This window comes from Nipponia nippon, unplaced genomic scaffold, assembly GCF_047370975.1.
Source record: "Nipponia nippon isolate SJK-2023a ecotype South Korea unplaced genomic scaffold, ASM4737097v1 scaffold_3, whole genome shotgun sequence".
Classification (NCBI taxonomy): Eukaryota; Metazoa; Chordata; class Aves; order Pelecaniformes; family Threskiornithidae; genus Nipponia; species Nipponia nippon.
The window spans coordinates 7,356,519-7,371,128 of record NW_028262347.1 but is presented as its reverse complement, the minus strand read 5'-3'; the positions used below and the strand labels follow the sequence as shown (position 1 = coordinate 7,371,128).

Genomic DNA, 14,610 nt, shown 5'->3' with positions numbered 1-14,610 from the left:
AATATAGGAGGAAAATCAACGCAGAAGAAATAGGTTCCATAATTGACATCCATTTTTAAAGCAGCTGTTGATTCTTTTTTATTAACCTGGGTAATATACACAGTAAAACCAAACATAAAAGGACCTTTTAATCAGGTTAAATTAAACAGGCCAAATTACATTCCTCTTTGGAACTATTTTTTATTTAGATTTTGTGCAGTTGATTGTTACTTTTGAAGAGCCAGCTTGCCTGTAACAAGTTGGTACGTACCCAGTGAAAGAAAGAGTTGGTTTTAGATTTCTGTTGCAAGCTTTGAAGTTACCAAGGGAGGAAGAAGTCTCAATTTCTGGAAGAATGCCACAGGGGTGTCCTAACATTTGCATGTACATTTGGTTTTTTTTTTCATCTGCGCAGGGTAGATAATAGATGAAAATTCACCAAAGTAGTATCAGATAATTATTTAATACTTAATGTTTATTAGTATTACAAACATTTTTAATTTAAAGAAATATTAGGAACTGGGTGACTCTCTAATTTAGACTAGTATTTTTTCTGTGTAGATGACTTTTTTTTTTTTCCTTCACCAAAACCAAAGATGGGTGACATGCCTAAGCTAATACGTTGTGCTCCTTTGCCATTTCTTCCTTCTGTTATCAACTCAATTACTTAACTTCTCAGTTACTGACTTTTCACAAACCCCAATATTTTTTTTCACCTAGGGTGTGGAAAGCAGAAGAGACAGGCATGCACGCACTTGCTCGTTCATTGCTTGCTTCTGGCACCTGGCTGGCAATGTACCATAATCTCTCCTTAGTTTCTTCCTGGGTCTCATCTTTGCCAACAGAGATCTCTCCTGGCGTACAGAATTGTTTTGAAGGATGTTCTTTCACGATGTTTACAAAAATGGACTGTCAGTGTGTTGAATGGCTTTCTTTGCCTTTTCCAGGTGTTGATAGGGGAATATACAGGGCGTGAATACGTGGTTTGTTAACTGTTGACACCAATATTGTATATTAAATCAGTCGTACTTTCCCAATTTCTCAAAGATTGGGTGGATAACTTACTAAAAGCTTTGCCTGCATTTTGTAAATGGCAAGGGAATCTCATTAGAGTTTCCAGTTTTGCCCTGTGCAAGTCCTTGTGAGAGTAGTGTTTGTTTCGAGCAGGTGATGGGTATGTGTCTCCAATGAGATTACCAGACATTAGAGAATCAGACAGGACAGACTTTCAAACGTAATCTGTTTAACAGCTTATTCCACTTTTCCCCTTCATTTATTCCGTCTGGCTGTTTGCTGAGCAATGTAGATTCTTACACAGGTGGACTGTCAGAAATACTTTCCATTAGATGCGCCAGCATGTCGGCAGAGGTTATGTGGAGGTTCCTATGATGTATTCGTAACGATATTGGGTGCTTAATAACCATTAACTTTGCCTGGTAAAGAGCCATTTTTTATCATTAAAAAAATGAAATGAAATTTTAGAAATTAAATTATACCAGATATCCCTGGAGGTATTTCTCCATCCCTGGAGGTCATTAAAAGACAGGTAGATGTGGTGCTTAGGGACATGGTTTAGTGGTGGACTGGGCAGTGATAGGTTAACGGTTGGACTCGATGACCTTAAGGATCTTTTCCAACCTTAACGATTCTACGATTCTATGATTCAAATGCCAAAACACAATACTTACCTAGTTTAAACATCCCCAGACTTGGATATCTGGGGCTAAACTGGGTAGTGTAGCCTTATTTCTGCACCTGTTTCTTCTCACTGGTCATAAAGTGAAAAACTCTGTCCATGAGACAGCTGGTGTAATGTAGGTCAGCTGAGTCACCCTCCTCAGGTGCCTGTCTTCTCCGTAAAAGGATCCTATTATGGCTAGCTTAGACTTAAATATCTGACTTCTCAATGCCTAATTTTAGGACAGGTTTCCTGCTGAGTCTTTAATTGGCAGCAACGTTGTCCAGTTGTTACTATTTCAGGGTAGTTTAATGTTGTGGCTTCTCATACTGCTGTGAAGCTTTGTCCCTGATCATTGATAAAGGAAGCGGTGGGTGGTATGTTTAGAAAAAAAAAGGTCACAGCCCCTTTGTTAAGCACCTGTGATGAAAACCATTGCTGGCAGTTCCTCCTGTAAGAACATCTGGAAATGCAAGTTCATATTATGGGTAGCTTGGATTTGTCAAAGCTGCCTATGCAATTTAGTAACTTTTTTAAAATGAGCTGTTGTGGAATAACTTGAGGAGTGTTAACCTAAAGTATAGCAAAGCGTAAATAAGATGTCTTTTTTACTACATGGCAGTGACATGTGCTTGTGTAAATTCCTCTTTAAAAAGATGCATCGAAAATGTATTTAACTTTTCTTCTGTACGCACTTACAGAAATGTTGCAGTCTCTGGCACAGCGTCCAGCTCCAGCAAATACTAATCGTGAACGGCGGCCTCGTTACCAGCATCCAAAGGGAGCACCTAATGCAGATCTAATCTTTAAAACTGGTGGGAGGTAGGACAATCTTCCTTTAAATGTGGTATTTCTGGTTCTAGGCAAGTAATTACCTTCATAATTGAAACAGGTAATGATCTGTGTAGTGCAAGTGCATTTGTTAGTAGTTTCCATTCTAAAGCATTCTGTTAAAATACTGAGCAGTGTTTTGATACTGAGTAGTGTTTTGTGCGTCTAACACAGTGTCTGTAAATTCGTCCTTGACAGAGGTTTGGAAGCCAGAGGATTATTTTTTGGTTGTGAAATGGCTGGTAAACCTGAGCCTCTTTTTACAGGGGGAAAGATGCAAGTCTGCTTTCTCAGTGGGGGGAGGGGGTATTTTTGAGTATCTCGAAAAATTCTCATTGTGCTTTTTCAATTTGGTGGATTTGAGAGCTATATCTCTGTAGCTGAAGCCCTGAATGAAAGTAAATGTAGGAAAGGCGGGGAAGGGGGAGGAGAACGTTTGACTTATGGTGTGCAAGAGCATACCAAAACCAGAATTAACATTAAAAGAGTCATTCCAGATTGCCTAATAGTCATTCTACAGCTTTAATATATCTCAGTGTGTCTTTTCTCACTTGGAGTAAGCTTGCAAATAAACCATTAAATTAACCCTGCAGGACAAATTTGAATAGGCAGAGTTTCAGGTAAAACGCAGACTGCTTTCATGTTTCTCTTTTCTTTGCAAGTTAATTTTGGAGGCGTGTAGATAGGAGCAGCAACTGGGAAGGGAGAGTTTACCTACTAATGGGTCTGTCTTTGTAAACTACGAATAAGTTAATGTAATGTACTAATCCTATGCTACAGTAACATTGCCAACTTTCTGGTACATTTTTACACTAATTTTATAACTTCCTGATGATCACTCACTCCACTGAAACCCTGTACAGATACTGCTTGTACAAAAAACCCGCCTCTTTTTGAAAACAGACTGCAATTTAAAAATAAATATTTTTTTAAAACATTAACCAGATGTAACTCAATAAAATGAGGAGTGCTGTCCATTTAGCTTTTCCATATCGCTGTGGCCTAATCCTGTCATAGAAATACATACTGTTCAGTTACACTGAATTGCCATAATACTTGCAGGTGTTTCATAAATAACTATAAATAACTATTTAGGTCATCTTTCCCAAAAGCCTTGCAACCTGTACGAGGTGCACGCTGCCATTATTCTTTAAATACAGCAGCCAGGCCAGTAGATGTGATATTTGCAGATCTTTTTAAATGCTGTTCTTTTGAAAGCTTTTAATTTTCAAATGTTTTAGGGAAAATATAATGTAGGACTTCACTGTGAACTAGGTCAGACATTGTGCAGCGAACACTTCAAGTAGCGTTTGCTTGTTCAAATAGCTGTGCCATGTGCTTGCAATTCTGATGTTGTTTTGTGTTTTGTAATTTACTCTTTGTTCCTTTTAATCTGTAAGCTCCTTAGAGCAGGGACCAGGAAGTTTGTTTTAACAGGCATATTTTTATTGGTTATGTAGTGCAATGCTCAGGCTTGCAGTCATGCATCAGTTGAGCCATCTTTGCCTGTTGTAAGGGAATGTTACTTTTCTTAACCCCAGCTGAAAGAGATTTAAGCAGAGATTTATTTATTGGAGACTGTGGATCCAGTGGCACTGGTATAGATTGGCTGTCACCTGCATTTTTAGAGCTTCTGGTTTATAGCATACATTGAAGATTGTCTTCTGGCTTTGCAGGGTGAACTGCAGTCTTTGCCCAGACTACCCTCCTGTTTTAGTTACGAAGTTACCCCATGGACTCTGAGGACACTAGAGTATCTTCCTGAGAGCAAATAGGAACTGAGCTATTAATTGCAGGATCTGTTTGGAGAAGTTTTCACTTGCCTACATGATAGAACCAATTTGTATAATTACAGATGTTATCACTTACATGATGAGTGAGCTGTGTTGCATTGTTTCTTCTTCGTGTGTGAAGAAGACCAAGACGTTATTTTCTCTCAATAGTAACTCAAATTTATTGGAAATAATAATGGATGTTACTTTCTTTAAGGTATACAACTTTTTATTTTAAATTTCCTGAGGGTAGGGATAATCTGAGCAAGTAAATCTCCTGGTTGATTCCACTATAGCGTACAGTCTGACAGGTTCTGATAGCTAAGGTCGGGACAAGGACTTGCTCGCATTTCAGGTAGTGTTAAGAGTAGAGAAATGGATTTGGTGTTTTTACCTTTATTTCTGTGTTGCTAAACATGTCCTAAGCACCTGTTTCAAACATGTTTTAGAAAGTTAAATCCAAATCTACCTATCATAATGGATGATTGAAAGATTAATGAAGACAGCACTGGCTTCTCTCTTATGTTTTTGGCCTTGAACAACTGGATCTAGCTCCGCAATTATCCCTGCTGTCACAGCAGGATCTGGACTAGATGATCTCCAGAAGGCCCTTGGAACCTGAATTTTTCTGTGATTCTGTTTTGGTCTAGCAGGGTGCTAAACCAAAGCAAAACAAAAAAAACCCCAAAACATCCATCAATGTGTCGCCTCCTTTCCCTGTGATAAACCCACAGTAAATGGAAGAGCGGATGAGTGGCTGTGGCTGTACAGCATGCATTTTGTTAAAAAAGGAGAGAAGTCTTTTTTGCAGTGTTTACTGTATTTGTTATCTACTAATGTCCTTTTTCAGATTTCTTCTTGTGTGCAAAATGCTGGATCAAAAAATTGGAGTTTATTCCTGTTTATTTGTAATTGCCTGCTTGTATAGCCTCAGGTTTTAAGACCTGCTGCTAATCCTGCACGGAGGAGGTTCTTTTTGGGACTTGAACATTTAAGGCTGACTTGCCTTAAAGGTGACTTACTGTGACTCCATTAAAAGTAGGGTTCCTTAATTTGCTTCCACAGAACTGGGAAGGCAACAATTTTCACTCTTTCCTCCAGTTCTGTAGCATTTGTATATTAAAAGAGGACTTTGGCGATCAAGCTGTTGAATGATACCGTCAGGAAACACAAAATTTACAAAAGTAATGTTTTTTCGGTGATGGGATTATCATGAAAATACTCTTTTACAGTTCTGGAGAACAGCCTCTCACTTTAAACAACGGGGAAACACATTTTTGAAGAGGATTGAGTTCCATTAAATGGCTTGCTTATAAAGTGAAATGTGAATAACCACATTTTATGAAATCTGTTTCAAAACATTGATTACCAAGAAAGAAAGAAGAGTTGCAGTAAGAAATTTGACTGTAGAGAAGTGAGCCTTACCAAGGAGGTTTTTTAACTCGTTAAACCTCTACTTACTAAAATCTGTAACCTCAAAACTCGCTGCTGTTTTGGAAGTATAGTAAAGAAAGAGGACCCGTCTGTGGCAAAAGGCCCATTGGGATGCAGACGTAAGCCGACAACCGAAATCATATTCAAGTTAGTTGGTCATTTCAGGTCTCCTGTTTGCATCTGACTCTTATTTCACTCTAACCCATTTAAAAAAGAAAAATGAAGCATAAAGGTAATAACAGGATGCTAGCACTTTATTAGATAAATAGTCTCATAATAAAGAGTATTTCATTAATGCTGAAAAATCAGAGTATAGATAATAAGGAAAAATGTGAATTCAACATGATTTACTGTTTCAGCTACTGGACAAACACACTTCATACCTCACCCGTGATGTAGTTGATGTGTTGACCAATATTATATTTTGAAGCTTTGAATTCACTTCTTACTGCCATATACCAGAAGTCTTGGGCAGCCTAAATCCAGTTTCTCTGTTAGGCTCAGTCTAGCTGATTGCCATAGACTGTCATTGTCTCAAACTAGAGAATCTCTTGGGTGTTGGTGTGGCACTGTCTGGAACTGAATCTACCCCTCGGTACATCACGCTGCTTTTGAAATCTCCAGTTGTCTTTTTCAATGATCTCTTGTATTCTTTTTTTTAAAACAAAAAAAAGTCATCACTTCAGCAGTAATGTTTTGCTCTTGCTTCAGAGATTTTTATGATGAAATGGCTCCCATCTTCACATTCTAGATATCATAAATACTAAAAAATTCAGTGCTCTATTTAATTGCGTGCTAGCTCGGTTCACCTTATTCTTTGCCACCTTTTTCACCAGTATTTCAATCGTGACCTTTTCTCAGTTCCTGTACTTGATCCTGTACGACATCCTTTTCCCTAACGCATACACGTGCTAGTGTAGCTTTCCATGAAAGCCGTTCAGACTCCGCACAGAAATTCCAGCCTCCCTTTTCATCTCTCTTATGGGAGGAAAGCCCAGGGTAGGAAACTGAAGGAGGGGTTTGCAAATCCTGCAGCTTTTTTTGGTGGACTGCATTGGAGTTGAACAGAAAAGAAGCAGCAAAGCGAGGTCCTGAGGTTTTTGTCTTGGCAACACGGTGCTTGTTGGGCTCTACAAATGTAGGTGTGAGTCTAATCCGTATCTAAAGGTGAAGAGAGACCCAATCACAATTATAGTTTAGAGGGAAAGGAAGGTACGATTTTATTTATTAGCATGCTCATTTATAAAGACTCTTTGTTTTAAAAAGTTGTTTCAATACAAATAAATAATAATAATAAACCAAACAAAAACCCCTGCAGCTTTGTGGGCCTCTGGAAGCTACTTACCAATCCTCAAAACACCTTCCTGATAATAGCCCACTTTGCGTACTGTGACTTTGATTTGATTTTGTCAGAGTATTTTATTTTTCTTCAACAATGAGAATATAAAATAACCCGCACAACTTCAGATTCTCTTACTTAGGCGAGTCTAGTTTTTGTGGTGAATCTGTGGTGTTTACAGTGTAAAAGTTGGTAATTCAGATTTGTTAGGAAACAACCAGGGCACCTTAGTATTTTATTAGTCCAGAAACACACGCTCTGAAGTGTGATTGTTCCAGAGAATACGTTCTTGCACAGCTAAAATGATAACAGCTGTTTAAAATCCAGTGCTACATTTTTTTCAATACAGAATGGCTAGGTTAATGTTCTACAGAATGTGATTTCCAGTTCTGCTGCTGAGAATTTCGTCACGTTAAGGTACAGTGTGTCTGTCATCTCTGTTACTGCGTTCGTTACTGTGGAATCCAGTCACCGCACGGTCCGATACGTGAACAGACGTACACGCTCCCCTGTGGAAGACAAGAGGTGGTTTGTCCAGTTCCATAGGTTCGTGAGGCAGGAAAGCAGCTGACTGTGGCACGACAGGCACTTGAATTTAAGTTTCCCAGGACTGAAGTTAGTACTCTCCAGTATCTTTCTTCTCCTGCCAGTACGCAGGAATGCGTACATGCTGTTTATTCTCAAAGGCCAGTTTTGTGGGAGGAGAGCAGAAAGCAAAGATGGGTCTCTCTAAGCTCTCTCTGCTGTCCATGCAGGCAACAGTTCAGAGTGGGAGTCGGAACTTCAGAGGCCATTTTCCTCTTTAAGAACTGTTCTCCCCCCTAAAGCTCATACATCTGGAAGCAAGAAAACGTCTCCAGCAGAATAAGGCACAAAAAGAAAAGAGCTGTTCATGAAAAAGTGTTATGTTTAAAACAGAAAAATACATTGCAGGTGTTCATTGTGTTTCTATTTCATGTTCCTCGTTTTGGTTAATGTGATTAGGGGGGAGAGAACAGAGAGCACCAAAGCTGAGATTAGTGATGAAAAGCCAAGCAGCAAGTGAGGTTTCAGAGGAGGTGTCTGGAGGAGAAGGAAGGTGCTTGAAATTTGTGAAGAAATACAGTACTCCAGAAATGCCTAGTGCATTGTGGGTCAATGGAGGACACGAAGGGATTAGGGAGAAGTCTGCAACTTCATCTCAAAGATCTCACCTGTTAGGAAATAATAATTTTTTGTGATGGTGGGATGCCAACAATGTGCAAAAAGGACTTCATTTCTTAAGTTACATATGTTCTCCTGGGCACGTTTCAACTCCAGCCGTAACGGTGTCTTGCTGACTTAAATTCTGCCAATGTCACACGTGCAATGGATTTGTGATTATTTCCCAGCCTGTACTATGGTGTCACGCTTCTGTGCCTTTTCACAAGTTCTGGTTTTCTGCTCCAGCCGTGATGAGGTAAAAGTGTATCCGTGTGTTTCTGTATCACACGGAGTATTTAGGCAGTATTAATACTTACGCAGTGGTGTGGAAAAGATGACTGTAAGATTTTAATACAAATTAATAACTGTGTGGGTAGCAGGGAAGGGAGGTGGGGGAGGAGGTCGTGAAAAATGGATTCATTTTAGACATACAGTTCAAGATGTCTTTAATTACAGCTACGTACAAAGGTTGCCCTTGACAAATACAGGTTTGGATCAAGTTTATTAATTTGGGGAGAAATGTCATGTGAAATACATGTTTTAGAAAAACTGCTGCTAGGATTTTTTTACCAGCAGCACCTTGCCCTAAGCCACTGAAACGCTGCTTACGCTGCCTTACCTGCCGCCAACGTGCCGTGGCAGCCGCTGCTGTGAGAGTCATTTTTATGAAGTTAGACACACGCAGCTCGTCCTGGCCTTTCTCCTTCCCTCCCCATCAACAGCAGAATTATTTTTTTTAAAGGGAGATGGAGAGGTAAAAGCACAATTCTGCAATTCAGTGATGTTTGTTACGACTGAGAAGAAACTTCATTCTGCAAGTAAAATCTCATTCTACTAAATATATTAAAATTAAAGCTCCTTTCTTTTGCAACCACATAGCCAATGTTCCTGATATCGAGTGTACAACAAAACTGGAATATTGTATTACCTAACACTAAAAGATGGTTAAAACCAGGTGGTAATAGAAGCAATACTGCAGTAAGTTCTGGTGATGCATCAGCTCGGTACTGCCTGACAAAAATATACACTGTGTTTAAATAAAATACACAAATACCGGGTAACAAACCAAAGCAATACATAAGAATACAGAACTACTGTGAAAGCTCTGTCTGTTACAAGAAATGCAGAAGTTACTATGTCCAGTTTAACGTACTTGTAATGTTTTTCTTGCAAGATTTTCCATAAAAACTAGGTTTAGATTAAATTACTGTTCAACACATGTGTGAGGTTTATGCACTAATGTAAAGAAACATGAACTGTTTCGTTTACATGGTAAAAGACTTGGGTGTGTAGCCCTGGAGCTTTCTTGTAACTGTAAATATCTAATTTTTACTTTGCTTTGTATGACTGAATTTTAATTTGCAGTCTAAAAATCAACTGAAAGCCAGCCCAGATACAGTAACTGACAGCTGTGCTGAAGATGGGGATGCTAGGTTAGCGTTACTGCTAGCTTACTCTGGTCTTGTTGAATCACGTGCCTGCAAATTGGTGTAATTTTTCAGTGCTTATTTACATTATTAGGAGAATTAAATGTGACTTTTTCTGGGTAGGGACATGTTTTTCATGATCAAGGGATGATCGAAGGTTTTTAATACAACTGTCGACTCTCTAAAAACGTTCTGAACAATTATCTGACTCTAGAAAGCCCTCTCTAACGTTTCTGCAGTACTTCTAAACATTAAGAAACTGCATAAAAAATGAAAACTCTTTAAAATCACTTGTATTTCAACAAACTCACAAATCAGCTGTGCGCTTCAGTAGTTTAGCATCTCATCTGGGAGGATAAGGCAGCTGCCTGTTTCTGAACAATTTTAGACTTGTCTGAAATTGTGTAGGGGACTTTTTTTTTTTTCTGATAGAAGTTCTTTTGTCCGATACGGTCTTTTGAGAAATTTGTGCAGATAATAGAAGTAAGTAACTTTAATACGTAGAGGCTAAAAATACCCAAATCCCTAGCAGTTGATTCCACTGGTTGCTAACACGTACAGTATTGGATATCCCATATTAAAGTATTTCTTTTTTTCCTTTCTTTTCTTAGGAGACGTTGATCCAGCAGCAAGTGTCATTTCATTAGGTTCTGTATCTCTGATGTTGTGGATAGTGGAGTCCTCCAGCGATTACACGAGAGCAGTGGACACATCTCAGCATGTCAGTCTAGAGCGTTCAGAATCGAAACCTGGGACAGGCTGGGGCCGTGGGGCAGAAACAACAGCCTCCCCTCTTCCCCCCCAACCCCGCACAGAACAAGTGGAAGCTTCCAGTCATGGCCTACCAAAAAAAAAAAAAAAAAAAAAGGAAAAAAAAAACCAAAAAAAAAAGCTTTTTGTTGTGGGAACCGCGTTGAGGGTTAATTTTCTTATAAGAGCAGAAGTAAATGAATGAGATGGTTAACTTGACCACTGAGCAGCTCGGCGAAAACAAAGATCAACCTGAAATTCAGATGGATTACACTGGAACGGAAAAGGTCTTTGACAGCTCAGCATGTGGGAGAACGCAGTTCTAAACTTGACGCAAGTTACGTTATCTCCGAATCGAGCACTTCGTGTTGGAAGGATATTTCTTGGGGGCTGCAAATCTGCAGTAGAAAAATGCAGAGCAAACGGTGAAATCTAAAAGAAAACCCTGACAAGTAGGATAACTTCTTATCAAACACTCCTCAGCGAGAAAGTTTTTGGTTAAGCAATAGCCTTTCGCTGCCAGACGAGCAAGAAAGAGGGGGTGGGGAGGGGTGAAAAACTCGAGAGCCAAGGAGGTAAAATGTCCGTTAAGGTTTAAAATAGAACGCGAAGTCGATGAACCCAGGGTGTTGACTCGTACTGCTTGGAACAGCCTGACACCAGCCGAAGGACAGGGATATAGTTGAGCCCATTGTACGTATCATTGAAAACCAAAACGTGCCAGTCAGCATAACAGGAGGATGTCAAGGAGTGGATCCAAATATTTTGTTGATCTTCATGGGTTGATAAGCCTCTGTGTCTATTGAAACAAACAAACAAACAAAGCTTAAAAGATTTAAGTCTCGAAACAAGTAGAATTTTTATTTTTTTCTAAGTAGAAATGAGGTTTCTTGGTCTGTTTCTGACAATCTGTTATTTATTAGCGTAGTTTTTTGTTTGCTTTCAGGTAGAGGTAGTTAATTGAGTTAAGGAGCTCATCTGTATGTTACTACTAACTCTTTTTTCTAGCTCTTTTAAAATCCTTTTTACCACTGTTTTTGGTTTCTGCATGTAGGAAGAGAGACCTGTAAAATTGTAACATTTCATACAGAAATGCCGCCCGATCTTCACCAGCTTCAGAAATCTGACCTTTGCCAATGCTGCAATAAAGTGTTGTAATTTAGAATGGGCGTCTGTCTCTTTACGTTGACTTTGCTCTTCTGAAATGACGTTTTGAAGAGTTTGTGGTCTATCATGGGGCTGGAGCTCGGACAGGGCTTCGTACAAGCAAGGTAAAAATCGATGGCATTGTACCAGAGCAGGATTGCTGCCCCAAGAAACATACGCGAAGCGCATTTAGTAAATGCAAGATCGTCTTGCTGTTTAGCAAGGAGTTGTGAAACAGAGATCATCGTTTCATGTAAGGTAAGCTGTCGTACGAAGCGACTTCACCACCACCTCATCGGCAGCAGCCTCCCGTTGCCCACTTCGTGTGTGCGGACCCGGGGCTCGTGCAGCGGTGGGAGACTGGCCTGAATCACATCAGCAAGGATGCTTTGGAGAGAAGAATTCAAGGTTTTTACGATATACCTATGTTCTTGAATTGCGGGATCGAACACGGAGAGTGGGAAAACTGCAGGCGCAGCTTTAGGTCGGCTCCTTTCCTGCAGGCGCCGCGACAGCAGTCACGGGTTGCGAAGTGCTGGGATCGGCGGAGCACGTTTCCCCGCGGACGTCGCTGGTCAGGCTGGCCGTAGGCAACTGCCAGTTTGCAGAGCCGGGAGTGAAGTTTTTATAACATCCCACGTAAGACGCGTCTCTCTAGATTTCTGGCAGATCTCATCTCGTGAGGAGGCAAGTATCCTGAGTGTCTGCCGTCGCCCAAAAACCCTTCCGAAAGCTGTCCCCGGTGCGGCTGGCTGTGCCCAGGAAGGCGCTTTCCGTGCCGTGGCTGTGGTTGCAGGTGCCTGTAAGGAGGAGGGCGTTGTAGGAAGACCAGGTCTTCATTTCCAGTCTTGGGTGGTTCTTTTCATACGCATTTTTTCCATGCAAAATTTATAGGTACGTTTATTAATCACGTTTGTAGCTCTGAGCTCCTCCAGGAATCTCTTCTACAGCAATCTGGCCGTATCCATTGGTCAAATCTAATTTCCGCTTCCCTGATGAAAAATGCCTGCCAATTCCTAATAGCAAATTAAGCATCTAATTGTGGTTCAACCGAAAGTCAACTTCCTTTTCTCAACACGCTGCTTAGTTTCAAAGGCATTTAATTTATCCAGATTGAATAACTGCGTAAAAATAAAATGTGAATTCGCATTGCCTCTATTTTGTATGGGTCAATCAAATGTCTTGGATGGAATCTGGATCAATGGAAATATCTTCATAAAATTATTTGCTGAAAATAGTTTGGGGTCAGCTGGAGCTTTCCCAGACTTCAGGCTGAAATCAAAACACAATGCAGCGAAACCTTTTGAAGTTTAATTTTAAAATAAACGCTTCCAAAGTTCTGCTGAATAAAAATCTCATGTCAAAAATCACAGCGAGTGAAACAATCAGGGCTGGACATACGCAGCGGGGAAAAAAATGTTCGGATCCTATTTATTCTTTGCTTTTCCATCTTCTGGTGGCGTGGCTAAGTGCCGTCCTGCTCCTTGCAGAGAGGGTTTGCCACCCATTCACCTGCCATTGGCGGCTGTAGGGATTGCATGGCTTCCTTCATCTTCTGGCATTAGACTGGTTTGCCTTCCTTCAAAGGATATTTAATTAAAATGGCCAGGTGAGCAGCCTGCTTTCGGTGCAGGAACAGGGGAATAACCTGTATTTTGGTCGGCGCTTGTCTGTTACCGATGAATATTGCTGCTTTACCCGGATGACGGGATGTTTATTTTAATTAATGAAGTTATGTCTCATCACTGCTCCTCTTTTCCTACAGCACAGTGACCCGCAGGCGCAAGAGGTCGCTGGGGAAACGGTGCCAAATTCGAGCCGTGGCATCGTCCGATGGGAGAGGGGATGTTCCTCCGGCAGCGTTTCTAAAGACGCTCTTGCAAAGAGTATTTGTAAAGCAGCATTCCCGAACACACATGGAAGTAGTTAAATCTGGAAAAATGTACGTAGGTGAAGGAGAAATTGTTTCACGTCCTTGATTGCGTAAAAGATTTCTGTTATCTTATCGTTCTCTGGAAAGAATTTGGACTCAAGTCAGGTCCGGGGCATTTGAAGTTGTGTCTGCACTGATGCGAGGCTCGTTGAGCTGGCTTGCTGACAACCAGAAAATGTGTTGCATGATTGTACTCAACAATTTTTTTTTTGCCTCAGTTTTGGATGGTCACCTCTCTTCATGCATCTCTCAAGCCCCTAAAACTCAAGGCAGGGAGTGGGGGAATGAAGTCCCTCCCATTGTAGGAGATCGGATTTGTGACCAGCTGAGGAACATGACCGTACCTAGGTCCGTGGGAGCTGATGAGGTGCACCCCAGGGGCTGGAGCACCTCTGCTGTGAGGACAGGCTGAGAGCTGGGGTTGTTCAGCCTGGAGAAGAGAAGGCTGCGGGGAGACCTCATTGCGGCCTTTCAGTACCTGAAGGGGGCCTACAAGAAAGATGGGGACACTGTTTAGTAGGGCCTGGAGCGACAGGACAAGGGACAACGGTTGTAAACTGAAAGAGGGTAGATTTAGATTAGATATAAGGAAGAAATTCACTGTGAGGGTGGTGAGGCACTGGCACAGGTTGCCCGGAGAAGCTGTGGATGCCCCATCCCTGGAAGTGTTTCAAGGCCGGGTTGGATGGGGCTTTGAGCAGCCCGGTCTGGTGGGAGGTGTCCCTGCCCATGGCGGGGGGCTGGACATGATGAGCTTTAAGGTCCCTTCCAACCGGAACCTTTCTGTGATTTCGTGATTTGTGGCGCATCACTCGAAAGCCTGTTTGAGGTGAGGTGCTGTGTTAGTCCTTGCTCCGGGATGGAGTCAAGGTGGCTGGGAAGCTCCGACATCGGAATGTGCCGGGTTCACCTGGGAATGTCAACACTCGCAGGCACTACCGGGAACTCCAGCGGGCGGTGTCGGCTGTCGTCTTCTACCCTGCAATGCTGTAATGTGGTAAAATTTAAAAAATGGTATAAATTTTTTTAACGAATTGCTGAGTTTTCAGACTTGTTCTAATTTTATTGACTTCCCAAGCCTTCAGAGAAATAAGTCAGTTCTGCGGTTTGTGTTACGGAGATAAAAATATATGCAAACA

The 14,610-nt window shown here is 41.1% G+C and overlaps 1 protein-coding gene across 4 annotated transcripts in view; it reads left to right on the top strand.

Annotated features, from left to right (window-relative positions):
* Window positions 1-12,692, top strand: part of UPF2 (UPF2 regulator of nonsense mediated mRNA decay) — a 69,598-nt gene extending 56,906 nt beyond the window's left edge. For all 4 annotated transcript variants that reach the window (XM_087764903.1, XM_087764904.1, XM_087764902.1 and 1 more), the window contains 2 exons: window positions 2,359-2,479; window positions 10,254-12,692. In XM_087764903.1, coding sequence (XP_087621029.1) covers window positions 2,359-2,479; window positions 10,254-10,263 — 131 coding nt within the window. In that variant the 3' untranslated portion in view covers window positions 10,264-12,692. The remainder of the gene's footprint in view (window positions 1-2,358; window positions 2,480-10,253) is intronic.
* The last annotated feature ends 1,918 nt before the right edge of the window (window positions 12,693-14,610 follow it).